The sequence below is a fragment of the Capsella rubella genome, unplaced genomic scaffold, assembly GCF_000375325.1.
Source record: "Capsella rubella cultivar Monte Gargano unplaced genomic scaffold, Caprub1_0 scaffold_4, whole genome shotgun sequence".
NCBI lineage: Eukaryota > Viridiplantae > Streptophyta > Magnoliopsida > Brassicales > Brassicaceae > Capsella > Capsella rubella.
In genome coordinates, this window is record NW_006238920.1 from 2,472,388 (window position 1) to 2,492,174 (window position 19,787).

The window sequence follows — 19,787 nt, forward strand, 5'->3', positions numbered from 1 at the left end:
AAAAAAAAAATAGTCATGAGATCCCCTTGTGTCCACACATCAGCAGCACCATAAGATCCCCTTGTGTCCGCAATTAAACTCGTGTTCCTCACCACGCCCAAGTGCAACTCGAAAAGGTCAAGAAACTCATGTATGTACTAATGTGATAGAGAAGATTGACTCGAAGAGCAATTCCAAGCATAGCAAGGGTACTATGCCAACATGATTCACATGTACTGCGACAAATTAAAGAGAGACAAGGCCTATGCTACAGAGCTTAGACCTAAAAAAAAACATAGTCAACGAAATGTTGATTGGGTCAACCACAAAAAGTCCTAGTTTGGTCAACGAAATTTGATGTTTAAAATATCGAGTCAATGCAAATTGATGATTTAAATGACCTATAACAAACTTCATGATTTTAATGACATTTTTCCAATTTAAAAAACGACATCGCTTTGTCACTAACAGAGAGTGATTAACGTATGTTAGTTACTCTATTTGCGGATTTAACATTATGTCTTTTTTGGCTTAGTCAACAAAACATGATGTATAAAAGCCCAAGTCAACGCAAGTAAATTTTTCAAATGACCTACAACAAAGTTCATGTTTTAAATAACATAAATTTGAAAGTTCATGGTTTTGTTTTTAATTTTCCGTTACTTTGATATTATTTTTCTTCTATTAAAGTTATCTTAATCTCTCCCATGGGACAAAGCACCCCTCTTACCGAGAATCATACTAGGTGCACATGGAACAACGAGCATCTCCAATCATACTCTATTTCGGAGTTAAAAAATGAAGATCACTAATTTTTAGTGTCAGTTAGAAATAGAATTCTTCAAATATAGAGAAAAAAATGCAAATCTGATGAATTCTAGCAAAATTAATTCCAAACTCCATGTTGGAAATGAAATTGTTCTTGGAGATGGTCTAACTCTTATATTTAAATCACTAGCTGAACGCATAAATAGTATTGTAAATTTATTTCCTCAATCTGTTTTTTTTTTCTAAATATATTATTGTAGTTGCCTTAATTAAGCTAATAAGTGGTGAAGAGGTTTCCCCAACCCAAGTATTGTTTCCATCAAAATGACAAAAAAATAACTCAATTAAAAAAGAATAACCATATTTAAATGCAAATCTATTAACATTTCAATATGTTTGATCTTAGAAAAGGTATATTTACAATTAGTATGACAATTACCGTAAAAATTGATAGATATTAAAATTTCATAGAATCAAGAAATTAACAATTGAATAACACTAGAATTTTAAAAAATCATGGAATATATATTGTATAACAAACAAAATTTATCAAAATTCAATTCTTTCATATGTAGGGTGTGAATGGTTACAGCTGTTAAAACGGACAAAACCACTTACGGACCAAACCGCTTTTTATTTATTATTCACTGTCGTGCGGTCTCCAAAAAATAAAAGAAAACTGTTACGAACCAAATGCAGACCGTTTTTATATACAAATAGAGTTGGACCGCCGTGATTTGTTGTCCGTCCAAAGAATAGAATCGACCAAACCACTGACAAATTTGTCCATCCCGACCGCCTTAACCATTAACATCCACAATTTAACTTTTTTTCATTGAACCCCTTCCTAATTACTTTTTAATCACGCACTGTCATTACTAATATTTTGCCATTTTGTTAAATTTGGGCTTGTCACGCCTGGTTACAAGAATTTAATGAAATAATCCAAAATAAATTAATAAAAAACTAAATAATTATTGGTAGCCTCTTAATATCACGCCAAGTTTCATTTGTATCATTGTATGTATCATTAGCCCTAATTCCCAAATTCTTCCGATATAATTTTTCACAAATCCCTAGAAGACATATCCAGAGGAGAAGTTTTTCAAAACCTTACGGTGATCAAAGCAAGGTATCTTCTTCTTCTACAACCTGATTAGTTTGGTTTATTAATTTATAAATTTTTGTAAATTCTTTTTTGTGGCTATGTCGGAGTGATTCATTAGAACCGTCTTTGGACTAATCTGTGATGTTCTGTTTACAGTTTTAGTTTTTGCTATCTCGGAGTGATTCATTATAATGCTTAAGTTCTGTTTCCTGTGATGTTCTGACAACAGTTTTAGTTTTGCTGATTATTGTAATTTTTTTTTGATGTTTTCTTTGATTTGTGTGAAATTTGATATTGCTTGGATTCTAAAAGGTTTGATCTTTTTGTAGGAGTAAAGAACAATGAGATTCAGAAAAGGAAGTAGAGTTGAAGTGTTTAGCCACAAAGAGGCAGCACCGTATGGTGCGTGGAGATCAGCCGAGATTGTATCGGGTAATGGTCACACTTACGGTGTTAGATATTACTCTTTCGAGTTTGTTAACAACGAGGCGGTTGAGGAGAGAGTTCCGAGGAAGATTATAAGGCCGTGCCCGCCTCAAATAGATGTAGACAGATGGGAAGCTGGTGAATTAGTTGAGGTTCTTGATAACAATATTTGCTGGAAAACTGCTACGGTTCTGGAGGAGTTACCTGGACGATATTACGCGGTTCGGTTGCTTGGTGCTGCTGTCGAATTCACGGTTCATAAAGTTAACCTCAGGGTTAGACAATCTTGGCTAGATGAAATATGGGTTGTGATTGGAAAGGTTAGTCTTATGTTATGTTTGTTAATGGTGTTGTGTCTAATGGAGTTACATGTTGACTAACTGAGTTATAAATCATATTTCAGGTATCTTGTTCGCTGAAGTCATCTACGCTGACTGGATCAGATGTACACCAGAATGTGAAGCCTGTTTTGAATAGTGTGGTGCCTCTGGAGACTAGTGTTGCTTCTTTAAGAATGTTGAAGAGACAATCACCTTGTGATTGGGCGGAGTCTGCTGAATCATGTACGAGAAGTCCTAAGAAGATAAGATCATTAGAGGAAGAGGGATATCAGCATTGGTTTGATACTGCCGCTTCTGGATGTATGGGTGGTAAAACGCATGTGCAAGCTTCGTTGAACAAGAAGAAAAGTGATTTCCGTCAAATGGTCAGGGTAAGATCAAAAAGGTTTAGTGAATGTGTCGGTACAGGAAGCTCAGTCTCTAATGGTTGTTATGATGATACTGATGCATGCTCGGTTGGTAGTTGTAGCCCTATTAGTTATGATGAGAGTGACATGCCAACTTCTTTTCTAGATGGTTCTAGTCGAGGTGCGGACTCTTGTAGTAGTGATGCAGAATCTTCAAAAGAAACATTTGGGCTCAGAGAGGAAGCAGGTGGTGGAGCAGTGAGATCCTGTAGGCAGGAACTATACACTTACCGCAGAACACTGGGGAAGTTATTCGCTTCTGGCCCCTTAAATTGGGATCAGGAAGCATCACTAACCGATCTCCGACTTTCTCTTAATATATCAAACGATGAACATTTGACAGAGCTAAGAAATCTAAAGTCTGCTGGTACCCACAGTTAATTTTGTTACTGTAAATCATATCTTTTTGATCCCTTGACAGTCTTATCTACAGGTGTTGGACATACTTCCCTGCAATGTGGAAGCAACTGTTATACATTGTTCTTTTTCCAGAGGATTCTTTTAATGATTGTATAGACAGCAGAGGGGAAAGTATGTATGGAAACTCTGACCTAAATGAAAATTTCCAATCCTCAGTTGTGTTGTTTTCTTCTTATAGTCAGGCTAATTTACTTTGTTGTAATTTCTGGATGATCAAGTTTAAAGAAAATTTACAGTATCCAAGCTTAAAGCTGAGTCCTATTTTGGAAGATTTGTGTTCTTATGAAGCTGTCTTTTTATTCATATGTATACCTCAGTTTCTTTCTTGATAAGATGAGTCACTTGTATTTTCATCATCAGTGGTGAATTATTGAACTTCCCCTACATTTTTCAGGAACAGTGTAGCAATGTCAAGGTGTCTGCACTCTCCAGATATGATTGCCTCTAGAGTTCTCTTATTCTGATGCTTGGGGTTTACTGAATGGTGTAAAAGACGATATCTCTTCTTTCCCAAGTACATAACTGAAATTGTGCTAGGTTTTTTATTTTGGCTAGACATAAATCATTGTTTCAGGTGTCCTTGGACTAGCTATATGCACTTTGACCTGTTCCTATCCTAATGGTAACATGTGTCTGTCTATACCTGAGAGAGTATTGAGTTGTGTTGATGATCAATTATTTTGAAAGTAGTATTTGCTTTTTCAGGTTATGACATTTCAAGTAGACTTACAGAGAGATGCAGGGATTCATATGTTTAACATAAATCAATTTTATCCAGCTTGTTCATTCCTCCAATTGGGTTTTGACATGCTACTTGTTTGTCAACTATAACTTTATAAGATCCCTTGTGAAGATGTTTCATTCATTTTCTACTTTATCTGTCATATATAATGATGTTTCTATGATGACTACGTTCTATATAATGTATGTTTTGTAGCAGGTTACTCTGTCAATACTAAGAAACAATCAATAATATGGTGATTCTCTAATACCCCAGTTTTATGGTTGTTTCAAAATCGAACTCACAGGAGATACAAGTGTTGCATTAACTTTATATCTTTCAAAATTGAAGTATAGACGACGTACTCTCCTCGGTTTAGTACATACGCGACTGAAACATGTCTGTCGAAACATTACTACTTGCCATCAGATGCAAACATGGAACTACAGAACACAGTAACCAAAACATATTGGTTTCAGGTCTGTTGAGGAAACTATTGCTATTATGAAGACATCAATAGAAGAAGTGTACATGAAATCAGCATTCTAACTAAGGAAACAAAGTATCCTCATTTTATCAATTTAAATCTCCTGATGAGCTAACGAAGAACAGAGTTAACAAATAGATGAAAGAATCAAAGTATGTCGTCTAATTTCATTACATATGACACATGTAAGATTCATATTGTAAGGAACACTGTTAACTCTGTAAGTAGGAGTAGCTCTGTTAAATTCATATCTCTTTTAATCCAAATTTCCAAAGATTCTCTAATTCTTATCATCAGGCCCCAAGAAAAGAACCATACCAAATCTCTATCATTCCATATCCAAATTCAATATTCATTTCAGTCTTGGTCCTTCATTCACAAACCTTTGGCTTCAAATAGTAAGTTTCTTCTTCATTCTACACACAAGCAAACCAAGAAGACAGTTTCAAATCCAAATAGCAAGTAATTCTATTGATTCTTTACCATTTCCAAAAATATCAAATTTCATTTCATACCCCCACAAGTCACAATCCTTGATCCCTGATTAACAAAATAAGTACCTGAAGATCCTTATACTAGTAAAAAAAATATCTATAGTCACTTGGCTATTCGTGGCTATGGTTTAATATTTGTGGCTATATGTATTTTTTTTACTAGTATATATAATTATAATTAGGAAGGTACTCATGCTTCATGGAGAGATCCATAGCACGCTTGAGACGCATCAACGACCTCTCTAGGAAGTCTATTCATCTTAGTACCTTTAAACTACAACAAAAAAAAAAAAAATTAGTATTTTACTGAAAATTCAAAGAAATAATCAGATGAAGAATAAGAGAATAAGGCTCATAAAAAAATCAAGAATATTTAGGAACTGCTGCTAATTTTATATATATATATATAGAGATTATAAATGGTTATATTTCAAAGAAAATCAAGAATATCGTGATGATTAAGATTAAGGGGGTGTTATTAGTTGTTTAAGTTAAATTCAACTCCATTAGATTTTAAAATTCATAAGACTTTCAAAATCTGGGTTTATTGAAACTGATTTATTATTCATTCTTTAAATCAGTGGAAGTGTATTTACACTGACACATGATATCTTTTGATTTTGAACAATAGAATTGAATTCTATAACAAATGATTTTACAATTCTCAATGAAATTATACCAAACTTTTACCATCACGTATTTTTTTCCCATTTCAAATTTCTGTATTGAAGTCTTAACATATCTTTTAAAGATGAAAATTGTTTTTTTTTTTTTGTTAAAGTGATCAAATGAATCAAACAATAACTGTTAAAACAATATACACATTAACTAGGGATAAAAAAAAAAGACTGGGAAAAAAATGATAAAGAGAGATACATATGTGTTGGGTCATGGGTGAATGAGTTTGCAAATATTGATAACGTACGTGTATTACGTTAAAAGAAACTTTTATTAATTTATTAGATTGTCAAATCTCATGTTAGAAGGTTGGTTTTGGGATTGACATAATTTACACATGAAATCAGATTCAGATTCACTCAAAGCTTTTCAAATGAAATCATTTGTGTAAATCCACCAAACTTGAATAACATAAGACTTTAGTTAATAATTGTAAGTATAAGAACCAATAACACTAGATTTTAAACTCTTTTAATGAAGATTTTGCAAATATAAGAACCAATAACACTTAATTTGAGTAAAGTATTTAAAACCATTGATTAAATAACATTAGACTTGGGTTAGAGTTAGACTCTATTAAAATCCATTATCCAATAACACCCACTAAATATCTTTTTGCAAGCTGATTTTGAGGAGTAGAATTGTTTGTTTAATTGCCACTCTTGATTCAGTAGGTAATTGAGATATTTTATAAGAGCGTAGTTAGGAAATAGTCAATGAAGATATATATATATTAACATTTTTGAAGTACGAAAGTAACCTTTTATTTTGTAATATTTGCATAAATAAACTCTTGCCATTTGAGTAAATATAAATCTTTAGGGTAAAATTTTGTAACTATTGTAAATCATAATAAAACTGCAAAATTGGAAATCAATATTTATTACATTTCACAAAATTTCCTAAAATCTCTCCCTAATAAATCAAATATTTCTCCATTATCTTCTTATGATCTTATTTGTTTTAAAATTATATTATTACATAAAACATATGTATAGTAAAAATATAATATTTTCGCATATGTTGCAATTTGAATTTTTGAAAACTGACATATATTACTCAATCAATACAAAAAATGTATGTACTAAAGTATTATTGATAATTGTGTAGCACGAGTCATGTCATGGAATGAGTTATAAATTACATAATTATAATTATATATGTTTTTACGGGTTATCTACTATCTCAAACTCACAAAATATTTTAGTATGAAATTAGACTATTTAAACGAAAGATGTTATGCTAACTTTATTTCATTATTTTGAATATTAGACGTATTTAGTTAAGTTGATCAAATTACGATTATATAAAAAAAAAAATATCATGCAATATTCCACAGGTTAAATCATAGAATTAACAAACAAAATATAGTAGTATAATCTTATATACCAAAAAAAAAATATACATTATTAAAATATTGTCATGCGGTATACCGCGGGTTAACATCTAGTTTCTTGTATCGAGTAAACAAATTTCAAATTAATGGAGGGAATAAATTCGGGTAAGCACGATTAACAATTAATAGGGAATTTATGTACGTGGCAGTCCCTGTAAATAAAGTAAAAGTAAATAAATTATTTCAAAAACTGCTTGCAAAAATGTTAATATAGATTTATATATAAGCTTAATTTTACAAAACTTCTTTAGGTTAAAAGTTAAAACTTACCGATCATACAAACCTCCGGCTACTTCTCAACAAGGGTTTTTTTTTACTCTTTTCTCGACTCAATCCAATTAGGAAAATAAGGTATTGCTTCCTCTTCAAGCAATCGCTAATCAAATTTACGCATAACGGGGAGTAATATCATTATATCAATCAGAAGAGAAAAGACCACTTAATGATGACTACGTCTACGACAGAGTTTGCCATCCTCTACGCCGTACACATCATCACCATCCAGTTCGGTTCTGTAGTATCGGTAAACCTAAACACTTCTAAGATTGTGTATGAATGTAACATGTCTCTATATTAATGGTCTTTTTGTTTTGGCAGAAAGTCTGTGAATGCCTTCTTCGTAAAGGACCTCTTTCCTTACGAGAGATTTTTCGTTTAGCTGAATCACAAAACATCAACCATGACAAAGTTAAGGATGTTTTATACATCTTGATTCAGCATAACTGCGTTCAAGCTTATTCTCTTGAACCTCCTGGTTAGTCTGGTTTCTCTTGTTTTGTGTTCTTGTGCTGTCGTTTGGTTGGAAGTGATCAAGTTATATGAGTTTGACATGTAGATGGGAATGAGAGCAAAGGTGTTGTACAGTACCTTGTGCTGGTCAACAACATTCTTCATCGCGTAAGGTACAACAAGTTTTCGAAGGTTGTAAACGAAGAACTTGGGACTCAGGTTTTTTATTCCTACTTCTTCTTCATCATTCTGTTTAGTACTTGACTTAGTTGTGTGTTAAACTTCTATACTTTTGCCAATCTTATATACGTTTGATCAATATGTATACAGTGCAGCGCAGTTCTTGATCATTTACTTAGGAACGGTAGGCTTACCTTGGGACAGCTTATAGAAATAGTCACAGGTGAGTCCAATTTATCTTTATATATATATATGTATCTCTAGCTTGTGTTATGTTGCCATGGTTAAGTTTCATTGCAGGCTTTGGTTTTTGGTCTTAATTTGTGTATCACAATAGTACTTGGATGCTCATCTGTTACGTATGTTATTCATAAATGAACAGATAGAGAAGAAAAACTAAGTTCAGATCACCAAAATACAAAAACAAGTTCAGAAGAAATCAGAGAATATCTTCAGAAACTGGTTGATGCACGTTTCGTTGAGCGCGTTCCTTCTCCGGAACCGGTTCTTGAAAATAAAGAACAAGGAAAGAAAAGAGGCGTTAACGCTGCAAAGGTAATTGAGAATCTAACATCTCTATATATACATCTTTGGGATATATATTATAGTCTTGGTTTATCATATATATATATACCTTGCATTTGCAAATCTTTTGTGCAGATTTTGAAAGAATCAAAAAGCTTAGAGGAACGTGTTCTTGAAGCAGCTACTCCAGTTGAAGCATTAAGGTTTCCACTTCTATTCCAACAAGCTTCAAATTCATCTTTACCGGATATTAATGATGACAACATAAAGGTTAATTTCCAAAATTCTTACCATAACCAATTTTTGGATACACTTCTTAATGATATAGCTCTGAATATACATACCTTTTGTTTGATGTTTCAGCGTAAACGTGATGTAGACGCATCAGAATCTAGCAATGAAATCATTTGGCGTCCTAATTTCGGAGAGTTCATTCGTCGCCTTAGACATAAGGTTAGTTACCAGTATTTCTCTTTGAGATCTGTCTTGTTCATTGGCACTAGAAATTAAATCTTAGTTTCCAAATTTATCGTTCTAAGAATGTTTTGATCACTTGTTTATTTATCTAAGGCGTGTGTGAAGATAGTGAACGAGCGCATGGATAAATCATGTGCCGCTGTCTTAAAGGCAATGTTAGAAGTAGGAAGATGTCAGGAGAAGACTGTGACAACAGACAAGTCTGGTAATATATGAGATGGCCATGCATTTCCATTATCTTAACATGAACAAAATGAATTGAGGTTTACATTGTTTTGGTAAGAGTAATTTAAAACAATGTCTTATTTTCAGTTCCAATGTTAGTTAGTTCCATATATGAAGAGGTAATAAAGACCAAAGGAGATTGCACTATACTACTAGAGCAAGTTGAAGCATGCCTTGACCAATTGAGTTCCGCGTCTTCATATCTACCAGCATTTGCGATAGAAACAGATGATTCATACATAGTTGGTACGTTTAGTTCCAATCGAAAAAAATCTAGTCAACTAGTTTTTGAATTTCAAACTTCCTTAAAGTTTATTTCATTTTGCAGATTTCAAATCCATTATCAATGTAGCACAGAGAGATGAGGTATGTAAATTCATGTATATTTTACTTTCTTGAGATATCTCTAAAGCTGAAAATGAAATCTTTGAAATGTTTGTTTAGATGGAAGCATTAGTTATGAGAAGATATGGTAAAGAAGCTTTCAGAATGTTCAGATACTTATCATCACAGGAAGAGTGTTTTGTTGAGACTGATAAGGTTTAAAGCTCGTTTCTACTCTTTACTTAATATAGAAACATCCTTCTAAACTAATCATTGAGTTTTAATCTTTGTCGCCTGTGAAGATCGCTGATGCCACGTTAACTGAAAAGAAAGATACATGGAACATACTTATGAAGATGTGGAAAGATGGATACTTGCATATGCAGGTATATATGTCCTTGAAACCAAATCTTTTTGACACTTAAAGCAAACTTGAATTGAGAATTCACTGTTTTTCACATTTTTGTTGTAGAAATTGGTGACGGTCACGAGCGTTTATATGCCTTTCTACTTGTGGAAAGTAAACAAGTTGATTGTGTCAAGGAAAATGTTGGATGAGATGTATCATGCTTCCTTAAACTTGAGTCTCAAGTGTACTCATAAACTAGATTCCAAGGAAGAGGTAATTAGCTAGTCAGACGATCATATCAATTAAAGATTTTGGTGATGGGTTTCAAGATGAATCTAGCTATTTGCTCATAAAGTGTTATTGTTTTTGTGGCGGTTTTGAGTTGCAGGCAAATAAGAAACTGAAAGGAGCATTATTTGAACTTGATGATGCCATTATGATTTTTCATGACTTCTAAACTCTACAAAACCCATTTTTCTCTTCTTTTTTTTCAAAGGTCGATTTTGTTGTTGGTTATTTAGTTTTGCACATTGTTTTACCTTATCCTATATCATGATTTCTAACAGTATATTATTCTATGATTATATATAAGTAGTAAATGCTGTTTATTTTTCTTCTTTGGCAAGGAATTATTTTAAGATTTCTTTAATCTTTGGGAAAACAGTAAACAGTAACTCGTGAAATTTTTTTGTAGTTGTTAATTTTTTTAAAAAAAAATAACCAAAATTTCACTAATAGAATTATTAACACATAATATATATTTTTAACTTACAAAATACTCTAAGCCCACAAACATGGGTAGAAAAAAATTCTAATTAAAAATTAATCATATTAAAAAAATCTTATCATTTTATTTTACAACATAAACCCCCCATGATTATTTTTTATAAAATATTGCCTTAAAAATGGATGCCCTAAGCCATATTTTTCTTGGGTTCTATCATCTAATCATCTATTTTCAAGATGATGTTCTATCTAATAATATATCTTCATTTTCTTTTGCTTAATTAAAAAAAAAAAAACGAATTCAACAGCTTCTATATCCAATCCTAGATAACCAAAACACTAAAGATAATATTCTACTCCCTAGAACAAAATGGTAATAAACATACCAATTTGTTAATTTTGAAATTTCTATGATATACTAAGACCAAATAACCTAAATTTTTACTTGCTATTTTTATGGCTACAGAAGAGAGAAAAAAACGAGGGAAATTAGAAAAACAGTTCCGTGTTGAAAGCCCACAAGAAAACAAACAAAATAAAATTAGAAACCGGCAAATTCGGAGGAGATCTCAAACCTTTGCGTGTGTATCTCCGCAAGGGATTTTGGAACAAGAAGATATCAAGAAAGAGATCTGAATGGAGAAGAAGAAGGTATGGTTTTGGGGTGTGAAGGACGACGAAGATGGAGGTGGAGGAGGAGGAGGACGAGGCAAGAACGTTGACGATGATGTAGCTGACCATTTGTCTCGTGATGGAACAATGAGTCAGTATAGCCTTAGCAAAGGTCTTCTTCCTTCTCTTGGAGCTAACTCACGTTCCTCTCGTGATGTTATTCTTCGTCGCTTCATCGTTTCTCCCTTTGACCCTCGTTACAGGTAAACAACAAAAACTAGGGTTAGGGTTAGGGTTTGTAAAACACATTGTTAACATGCATTGCTGGTTTTGTAAACTATGTTTGTTTTTTCAGAGGGTGGGAGACGTTTTTGGTGTTTTTGGTGCTTTATACAGCTTGGGCGTCGCCTTTTGAATTCGGGTTTTTGCAGAAGCCAAGAGCACCTTTGAGTATTCTTGATAATATAGTCAATGGGTTTTTCGCTGTTGATATTATCTTGACGTTCTTTGTTGCCTTCTTGGACAAGGTAACTTATTTACTAATCGATGATCCGAAGAGAATAGCTTGGAGATATGCGTCGACTTGGCTTCTTTTTGATGTGGTTTCTACATTTCCTTACGAAAGTTTTGGGAGTTTGCTTCATGAGAGTATTCAAGGGTATGGTATTTTCAGTATGCTTCGTCTATGGCGTCTTCGGAGAGTTAGTAATTGTTTTGCCAGGTGAGTTTTGACTTAGGTTTATCATTTATGTAGCACAGGTTTCTTGAATATGGTGAGTTTGACATATTAAGATCTTATATTCAGGTTAGAGAAAGATAGAAAATACAGCTACTTTTGGGTTCGCTGCACGAAGCTTCTCCTTGTTAGTAGCTATGTCCACTTGTTTATTTATACACTCTTCTTTTGCTTCAAATGTACAGTTTTTGTAGCTGTCAAGTTATAGTATTGATTTTGTGGTAATGCATGCAGGTTACTCTTTTTGTGATTCATTGTGGTGCTTGCTTCCTCTATTCCATTGCTGCACATTACCCTGACCCTTCCAAGACATTTATGGCATTAACCGATGAAAACTGGAAACAGTCTCCTATTGCAATACGGTATAACACGGCAATGTACTGGTCTATAACTACTTTCTCCACAACTGGTTATGGTGATATACATGGTGTTAACTCAAGAGAGATGACTTTCATTCTTTGCTACATGGTTTTTAATCTTGGGTTATCAGCGTATATTATTGGTAATATGACCAACTTGGTGGTTCATGTGACCGGCCGCACTAGAAAATTTGTAAGTACTTTTAGTTACCGGTACATATGATTTATGTCACACCTCATTTATAAATGCTTTTCAAGGCTCTTATATATGCACTTTGCATCATTTCAGAGAGATACCATACAAGCCGCCTCGGGGTTTGGTCAGAGGAACAATCTGCCAGTTCGGTTGCAAGATCAGATGGTAGCTCATTTGTGTTTGAGGTACAGAACTGATTCTGAAGGCTTACAGCAGCAAGAAATCATTGATTCCCTTCCCAAAGCTATTCGGTCCAGCATATCGCATTACCTGTTCTATGAAGTTGTTGACAAAATCTATTTGTTCCATGGAATCTCCAATGATCTTCTTTTCCAATTGGTATGTTTCCGACAGTGCAAGGAGCCTCATATACTAAAATGTGGTCATTTTATTCACATTAAGTCTTTAACTTATGGTAATATTGTAGGTCACAGAAATGAAAGCAGAGTATTTTCCTCCCAAAGAAGATGTGATTTTGCAGAATGAAGCACCCACTGACTTCTACATATTGGTGACAGGAGCTGTTGACATAATTGCACGAGTAAATGGAGTGGAACAGGCAAGTCTAGTTTTTATTATACCATTTTAAGTTTAAAGATATGATTGTGTTCGTATTAGATGATCTTTGTGTGTATGTGTTCTTTACAGGTAGTTAGTGAAGCACAAAGAGGAAGTGTTTTTGGTGAAGTTGGTGTACTATGTTACAGACCGCAGCTGTTTACTGTTCGTACCAAGCGATTGAGTCAGTTGCTTCGTCTGAACCGTACAGTACTCTTAAATCTTGTTCAGGCAAATGTAGGAGATGGAGCAATAATCATGAATAATCTTCTTCAGGTCTGTATTGTTAAACATTTGTGTGTTTCAACCTCAAGACCAGTTCCATAACAGATATGTTGTGGTTGATGCAGCATTTAAAAGACTCAGAAGATCAAGTAATGAAAGGCATTTTGGCTGATACAGAACACATGTTGGCTCAAGGGAAAATGGATTTACCTCTCAGCTTATGTTTTGCTGCAGCCAGAGGAGATGATTTATTGCTACATCAGTTACTAAGACGAGGCTCAAGCCCTAATGAAACGGATAAAAACGGCCGAACTGCGCTGGTAAGCTCCAAACTTCCTCTGTATTTACTATGCCAATACAAAAATTTCTTACTCTCTATGTTTCTTATCTGTATATCTCAGCATATAGCAGCATCAAAAGGAAGCCATTATTGTGTTGTTTTACTTCTTGAACATGGAGCAGATCCTAACATTAGAGGTAAGTAGTAATGATGTCTCACTTGGATCATGTAATTGGATTGAAAGAAGACTAATTTATACATTGTTTACAGATTCAGAAGGTAATGTACCCTTATGGGAAGCAATCATAGGAAGACATAGCGGAGTTGCTAAACTCCTAGCTGAAAACGGAGCAAAGTTATGCGTAGACTCAGTGAGCTATTTCGCGTGCTTAGCCGTGGAGAAAAACAGCCTAGACGCACTCAAAGACATCGTCAAATACGGCGGTGATATCACACTCCCTGATGGAAATGGAACCACAGCTTTACACAGAGCAGTCTCTGAAGGAAACTTGGAGATTGTCAAGTTCTTACTAGACCGAGGTGCTGATTTAGACAGGCCTGATTCTTACGGATGGACTCCTCGTGCTCTTGCCGAGCATCAAGGGCATGAAGATATCAAAACCTTGTTTCATAACCATATGCCAGTGGAGAAGAAACCTAAACCTGTCCAGGGAATACCTCAGGTTCCTGTGACAGGGAAGCCATTGTTGAAGTATAGTAGTGAACCTACAATGCATTCAGGAGAAATGCCTCTCGTCTTAGATGGAGGTCAGGTTGTGGTTTCTCAGAGACGTAAACTCAATAACTTCAGAAACTCGCTCTTCGGATTCATTTCAGCTGCGAATACCGGTAAAAACGGCCTCATCTCACCATTTGATCTCTAATACTCGTTTGCTTTCTCATCACGTAACCTCAAAACTTGGTCTTGTGTGTGTTTTTTCTTTACAGCTGACGATGGAGGAGAACCATCAAGAAGCCCAGCAGTACCTACAGGAGGAGGAAGTACGTTTTATCCGGCGAGAGTGACGATTAGTTCGCCGGAGAACGGTGAGACCTGTGGAAAAGTTATATTGTTACCGAACACAATGGAAGAGCTATTGGAGATTGGTGAGAAAAAGATTGGTTTCGTCCCAACTAAAGTACTTACGAGAGAAGGAGCTGAAATTGACGACATCACTCTTATTAGAGATGGTGATTTTCTCCTTCTTGCAAGAGATCCTTGATTCACACGTAACACTCTTTTGTTTTGTTTTGTTTTTAACAAAAACGAAAAAAGTTTGTCTTAACGCAAACTCGTACACCACAGTCAAGCTGAAATCATATTGGTGACTGATATGATTCCAATATTAGTTGAAACCCATACGTAAGCCCTAATCAACTCCAATCTTCTTTTGCCTTTTGTATATACACTGCATGCTCATTAATTTTTTTACATGTATATATTACCTTTTTATAAAAAGAACTCTTTAACAACCCCACAATATTTCCTTTGGACCTAACTCATCTTTTCTAATAAAGGTTAAATCCTATCTTGATCTTCATGCATGTGAAGTTTAAGATGTAGGTGGCTTATACTATATCCTAGAGATGAACTATTATCTCATGATTCTCATCTTTCATTGTTGTTTAGATCCATGAAGTTTAAGATCTAGGTGACTTGCATAAATTTCGTCTCCATACAATCGCTAATTGGTAACTAAACAAGTAGTCGACAAAATATTCGCAAATTAGCGACTAAAATACAACTGAAGGTTAGGAAGGATAAATAGTCGCGAAATAGTTGCGAAATAGTCGCTAAGTTGGCGACTAATAAGCCACTTTTGCGGCGAGTCGTAACGTAGTCGCCAAATAGCAACTAAAATACGACTCGTGTAACAAGTCGTAAGATGGTCGTATATTAGACGTAAAACATCGATTAGAGACACGTTTTTTTATTGTTTTGTGGTAGGTATGGTAGGTGTACCTGTTTTTGGCGACTACGACGGTGGGTCGATGTATAGTCGCTTTGTAGTCACTATTTAGTAGCTATGTAGTCGCCAAATTGTCTATATAAGCTAACTCGCCCATTAGTTCTCATCATTCGTATCCCAACACAACAATATAATAATAAGAAGAAAAAACGAGTTTGAGAGCTTTTCAATAATGTCTTGAAATTATAGTAATTTTCGAGAATGGATCTATAAGAGGATCTGTAAAGAGACGGAAAACATTTCAGAAGAATTTAAAACGGGGTGGAGCAGTTCATGACATTTTCAAATAGCCAGCATTTAGCACATGATAATGGGGGTAAGTTTTACTATCCTTGTACTAAATGCAAAATTGATAGGCGTATTCCGGAAGCTAGAATTTGGAACCATCTACAATTAGTTATGAGTTTATGCCAGATTATTATGTTTGTTATCAGCATGGAGAAAAAATCAATTTGAATTTAGGAACGAGTTATGATTTCTTCATCTACATACTTGGCTACCAAATTCATATTGATTTCTCTCCATGTTTATACCAAACATAATAATCTGACATAAACTCATAAGTAAATAGATACTTCCAAATTCTAGCCCCCAAAAAACGTATATTGTTGTTGCATTTACTACAAGAGCAATAAATGTACTCTCATTATCATGCGCTAAAGATTAACTATTTGCAAATGTAACGAACTGCTCCACTTCTGCTCTAGATTCTTCTGAGAAGTTTCTCATCTCTTCATTGATCCTCTTATACATTCACTCTCAAAAATTACTATAATTAGACAATATAATATTGAAAAGCTCTCAATGTGTAATATTGGTTTAAACTGTTCCATCTAAGCTCACACTTTAAAAATATTAAAGTGTGAATTTGATGATGAGCCAAAAAGAAAAGAAAAAGAATTTTGATATAAGAATGCGACCAGTTTGTGGTTCAACTCCTAGCGAGTGTGACTTGTGTCATGTGAGTGGCGCAGAGCCGCAGATAATATCTAAACCGGATTCAAATTCAAATCAACCTCCGGTTATCTAATTTGATTCCGTGTACTATTATTTCTCTCCCATATCTCTCGGCGCCGTTGTATCGGACGATAGAAATCAAAATTGAAAGGCGACGGCCGGCGAGAGTTTTGGGTTTAAAGCGATGTCGGTTTATTCTCTCGTACTTCCATCTCCACCTTCCTCCTTCTCCGCAAAGCTTAAACCTTTCAATGGCTACGGAAGACTCCATCGTCATCTCGTCCGTGCTTCTTCCGATGTTCCCGATTTCCTCTCTGCTGATTGGTACACCTTTACTCAAATTTCAAGCTTTGGGTGTTTCTGGGTTTTTAGCTAGGAATCGACAGATCCGAAAAAGATTTGATTTTGCAAAGCCAAATTAGATCCTTTTTGAATCATGGATGAATGGTTTTTACAGGTTGGAGAGTCGTAGGAAACGACCTTTTGGTCCAAGACTTGATGTAAGGACTCACTATTTGATGCATAAGCTTGGAAGATTACATTGATTTGTCTTTGTTTGTAGTGTATTGATCCGAGTTTTAGATTTTTTTTTGGGTGATAGTTTAGTGCTGAAGATGCTGTTAGACATCAGCTTGATGCATTGAAGTATAATGGACATCCTCGTGATGATTATGGCATTGAAGTCATGTATCGGGTAAATTCATGTTACTGGTTCTTTTGATTGTTTACAACGTTTGTGATGATTTGACATCTTTTTTGTTGGAAGGACAGTTTGCTGGTTTCGATCCGTTTGAGAGATCTACATATTTTGGTCCTTTCTTTGATCTTGGACAGGTTACTTTCTAATTCTGTTTTCTCAACACTTTGATGATCATATTGTTCCTTAGCTACTAGCTAAAGTTCTAATCCCCTGGTTGGTGTAGTTTGAAAGGTTTAGGCGTATTTTTCATCACTCGTCTTACCGTGTGTTGCTTGGTCACAAGGACAGAAAGATCTTAAGCAGTTTGTTCGTCGAGGAGGTAACATCTCTCTTTTGAAGATGTTACAATCATTGTAGAGATTCCTTGTTGTCTCATGATACCTTCTTTTTCTGATATACAGAATCGTTTCAAGCAGAGGATTTGGGTTCAGGGAACTCGACCTGAGGAAGAAGAGATATTTGAATTCACAATGTTCCAGGTTGGTTCTTATGTCACTCACCATAGAGACTCATTTATGAGTTTTGAATGGTTTATATTATGTGTAATGGCAGCGTATAGGCGGTTCATGGGATGGTTATTGGTTGACGGAAAGCTTGCTTCATGACGGAGATGTATTTTCAGGAGGGATGGCTTACTGATTCAAAAGCTGAGCTTCATCTCTTTTTCGGGCTATCAATTTGTTCTGTCTGATTATATGCGTAAGAATGTGTGTTACTGTCGTGTATGTTATATGTTAATATTAGACATGATTAGAATTAGATGTTGCTGTGTAGGAAACAATACATAGTATAGCTTCTTATGAATGCAAGTTGTATATTTACGAAACCCACCTTTTTGTAATGGCCAATGTGTTCTTTAAAGGCTCTTTTGGTACTAAGAAATTTTCACATAACTCAACACACATAGATTGAGTTTGACAACCATAGAAGCCTGAAGAGTTTATGTTCATTCAATGCTCAACAAGAAAACATATATAAACTCTTATCATTTTGTCACAAAAGAACCAAAGAATACAAACATGAAGAGGTTTCTCCAAGTGACTTATTCCCAAGTTTGAACATTACCAAAAAATAGGGATTTCAAATAGAAACAAGATTTTCTTCTACACAAGAGACTATAACAGCCAAGAAGATAAAACAAAATATGTGTAATTCTTCCAGGATTTCGAAAGATACATCGTAACCGGTATAGAGTACAATTCCACAAATACCAGTTTATATATCTACTTTGTAGGCCATGTAGCTTGAGCTGACATAATGATCCCGACGATAACTCCAAATAGCCCGAGAGCACTCCCAAAGATCTCAATCACAAGAATCTTTACAAAGAGCGTCGAGTTCTGAGCATCAGATAACGCGCAACTGCTCCCAATGATTCCTACACATAACCTGCAACAAACAAATCCCCATGAATTCCCATGTTTACAAAAGGTTCAGAAGATGAAACAGAGGAAGAACAAGAAGAAGAAGAAGAAGATACAGACCCGCATACAAGGTTAGCAAATCCAACAATGATTCCAGAAGCAAAGATTGCATAACCAGCTCTTAGAGACTCTGCATCATACATCTTCGACGATGGCACACTCTCCAACTTCGTCTGTAGTATAATCGCAACAATAACTCCGTATATAGCCACAGCTTCACAGAAGATTACACTGAACAATACAACGAACGAACACTTGTTCCATTATATAGTCCTAGCATCTAAATCAAAGCCAATGTGATCTAATCTATCATCATATAAAGCCAATTTTCACGAATCCTAGCCTAGGTCAACCATTATATGCTACAATGTAATGGTTCACAATTTTTTCCTGAAATTGAAATTGAATCGAAGGCAAAAACCTGATGAGATTCTTGGAAGTGATACGAGGAGCTTCAATGGCGGCACCGATTAAACTACTTCCGGTAATGTAAATTCCCCTAAACACATAAAGAGAGAAATCAACACGATGCGTTCACAAATCGATTTGGGGGAGAAGAAGAAATGGATTTATACCAGGCAGCGCCGAGAACGGAGACGCCGATGGAGATGGCGATTCCGATGGCGGAGAAAGTGTACGGAGAGATTCTCACCAGAGCCGCGGCCCATGAACTCGCGTGAATAGCAGCCGCACCGGACATTTTCTCTCTCTATCTCTATCTCTTCAATATGATCTGATTGATTCTCTCTCTTTCGGAGGAGGAGACAAAATAACAAACAGAGAGCCTGCGATCTGAGATTGAGCAACTGTAAATCACGCGCTGATGAATGCGCGTGAGTTTATTTACTATTTTATTTTACTGGGCCTCGTAATCTATTTGGATAGCCCATTTTGATAGTACTTCTGGGCCGCCCATTAACTTTGTATTTCGTGACTATTTAAGTGAGTCTCCTTTAAAAATAACAATTATTTTCTTCATGTTTTTGCTTTTGTGTTCCAATTTATTTATT

General features: G+C 34.9%; 5 protein-coding genes across 9 annotated transcripts; 4 read left to right on the plus strand and 1 right to left on the minus strand.

The window, feature by feature from the left end:
* Window positions 1-1,769: 1,769 nt before the first annotated feature.
* LOC17890232 lies at window positions 1,770-4,388 on the plus strand. 5 transcript variants are annotated; one of them, XR_002834380.1, is made up of 6 exons: window positions 1,770-1,879; window positions 2,185-2,601; window positions 2,685-3,560; window positions 3,844-3,935; window positions 4,024-4,071; window positions 4,155-4,388. XR_002834380.1 is itself a non-coding variant. In XM_023784876.1 (4 exons), the coding sequence occupies exons 2-4, from the start codon at window positions 2,197-2,199 to the stop codon at window positions 3,229-3,231; spliced, it is 810 nt and encodes a 269-aa protein (XP_023640644.1). In that variant the 5' UTR covers window positions 1,770-1,879; window positions 2,185-2,196; the 3' UTR covers window positions 3,232-3,327. The 5 variants fall into 5 exon arrangements, 2 of the variants coding, with proteins under 2 accessions (XP_023640644.1, XP_006294433.1); XR_002834379.1 differs by having other exon boundaries at window positions 3,844-4,071; XR_002834378.1 differs by having other exon boundaries at window positions 3,844-4,388.
* Window positions 4,389-7,670: 3,282 nt separating this feature from the next.
* On the plus strand, window positions 7,671-10,491 carry LOC17889581. Its single transcript, XM_006295899.1, has 14 exons — window positions 7,671-7,748; window positions 7,823-7,979; window positions 8,061-8,173; window positions 8,285-8,357; window positions 8,541-8,689; window positions 8,795-8,929; window positions 9,023-9,112; window positions 9,230-9,341; window positions 9,449-9,607; window positions 9,690-9,727; window positions 9,806-9,901; window positions 9,988-10,071; window positions 10,158-10,307; window positions 10,423-10,491. Exons 1-14 carry the CDS (start codon window positions 7,671-7,673, stop codon window positions 10,489-10,491), a joined length of 1,503 nt encoding a protein of 500 aa, XP_006295961.1.
* Window positions 10,492-11,396: 905 nt separating this feature from the next.
* On the plus strand, window positions 11,397-15,102 carry LOC17888279 (potassium channel AKT6). Its single transcript, XM_006296230.2, has 11 exons — window positions 11,397-11,635; window positions 11,728-12,093; window positions 12,178-12,235; window positions 12,343-12,660; window positions 12,757-13,002; window positions 13,091-13,222; window positions 13,312-13,497; window positions 13,572-13,766; window positions 13,848-13,923; window positions 13,997-14,575; window positions 14,675-15,102. The coding sequence occupies exons 1-11, from the start codon at window positions 11,397-11,399 to the stop codon at window positions 14,947-14,949; spliced, it is 2,670 nt and encodes an 889-aa protein (XP_006296292.1). The 3' UTR covers window positions 14,950-15,102.
* Window positions 15,103-16,665: 1,563 nt separating this feature from the next.
* Window positions 16,666-18,218, plus strand: LOC17890126. Its single transcript, XM_023784917.1, has 7 exons — window positions 16,666-16,977; window positions 17,111-17,153; window positions 17,255-17,347; window positions 17,425-17,487; window positions 17,577-17,672; window positions 17,755-17,832; window positions 17,906-18,218. The coding sequence occupies exons 1-7, from the start codon at window positions 16,838-16,840 to the stop codon at window positions 17,990-17,992; spliced, it is 600 nt and encodes a 199-aa protein (XP_023640685.1). The 5' UTR covers window positions 16,666-16,837; the 3' UTR covers window positions 17,993-18,218.
* Window positions 18,219-18,310: 92 nt separating this feature from the next.
* On the minus strand, window positions 18,311-19,547 carry LOC17888351 (V-type proton ATPase subunit c''2). Its single transcript, XM_006295020.2, has 4 exons — window positions 19,353-19,547; window positions 19,199-19,276; window positions 18,838-19,008; window positions 18,311-18,742 (listed from the first exon to the last, which is right to left on the minus strand). Exons 1-4 carry the CDS (start codon window positions 19,475-19,477, stop codon window positions 18,577-18,579), a joined length of 540 nt encoding a protein of 179 aa, XP_006295082.1. The 5' UTR covers window positions 19,478-19,547; the 3' UTR covers window positions 18,311-18,576.
* Between the last annotated feature and the right edge of the window lie 240 nt (window positions 19,548-19,787).

What these genes read in the sequence shown, in the direction of transcription:
- LOC17890232 (XM_006294371.2), top strand. Translation starts at nt 2,197, where the DNA reads ATGAGATTCAGAAAAGGAAGTAGAGTTGAAGTGTTTAGCCACAAAGAG. An exon ending in TATGGGTTGTGATTGGAAAG is followed by an intron (nt 2,602 to 2,684) that starts GTTAGTCTTATG and finishes ATCATATTTCAG; the next exon opens with GTATCTTGTTCGCTGAAGTC.
- LOC17888351 (XM_006295020.2), bottom strand. Translation starts at nt 19,477, where the DNA reads ATGTCCGGTGCGGCTGCTATTCACGCGAGTTCATGGGCCGCGGCTCTG. An exon ending in ACTTCCAAGAATCTCATCAG is followed by an intron (nt 19,009 to 19,198) that starts GTTTTTGCCTTC and finishes TGTATTGTTCAG; the next exon opens with TGTAATCTTCTGTGAAGCTG. An exon ending in TTTGCTAACCTTGTATGCGG is followed by an intron (nt 18,743 to 18,837) that starts GTCTGTATCTTC and finishes TGTTTGTTGCAG; the next exon opens with GTTATGTGTAGGAATCATTG.
- LOC17889581 (XM_006295899.1), top strand. Translation starts at nt 7,671, where the DNA reads ATGACTACGTCTACGACAGAGTTTGCCATCCTCTACGCCGTACACATC. An exon ending in GCTTATAGAAATAGTCACAG is followed by an intron (nt 8,358 to 8,540) that starts GTGAGTCCAATT and finishes AACTAAGTTCAG; the next exon opens with ATCACCAAAATACAAAAACA. An exon ending in ATGGATACTTGCATATGCAG is followed by an intron (nt 10,072 to 10,157) that starts GTATATATGTCC and finishes TTTTTGTTGTAG; the next exon opens with AAATTGGTGACGGTCACGAG.
- LOC17890126 (XM_023784917.1), top strand. Translation starts at nt 16,838, where the DNA reads ATGTCGGTTTATTCTCTCGTACTTCCATCTCCACCTTCCTCCTTCTCC. An exon ending in CTTTTGGTCCAAGACTTGAT is followed by an intron (nt 17,154 to 17,254) that starts GTAAGGACTCAC and finishes TTTGGGTGATAG; the next exon opens with TTTAGTGCTGAAGATGCTGT. An exon ending in TTGAATTCACAATGTTCCAG is followed by an intron (nt 17,833 to 17,905) that starts GTTGGTTCTTAT and finishes GTGTAATGGCAG; the next exon opens with CGTATAGGCGGTTCATGGGA.
- LOC17888279 (XM_006296230.2), top strand. Translation starts at nt 11,397, where the DNA reads ATGGAGAAGAAGAAGGTATGGTTTTGGGGTGTGAAGGACGACGAAGAT. An exon ending in GTTAGTAATTGTTTTGCCAG is followed by an intron (nt 12,094 to 12,177) that starts GTGAGTTTTGAC and finishes TCTTATATTCAG; the next exon opens with GTTAGAGAAAGATAGAAAAT. An exon ending in CATTTCAGCTGCGAATACCG is followed by an intron (nt 14,576 to 14,674) that starts GTAAAAACGGCC and finishes TTTTCTTTACAG; the next exon opens with CTGACGATGGAGGAGAACCA.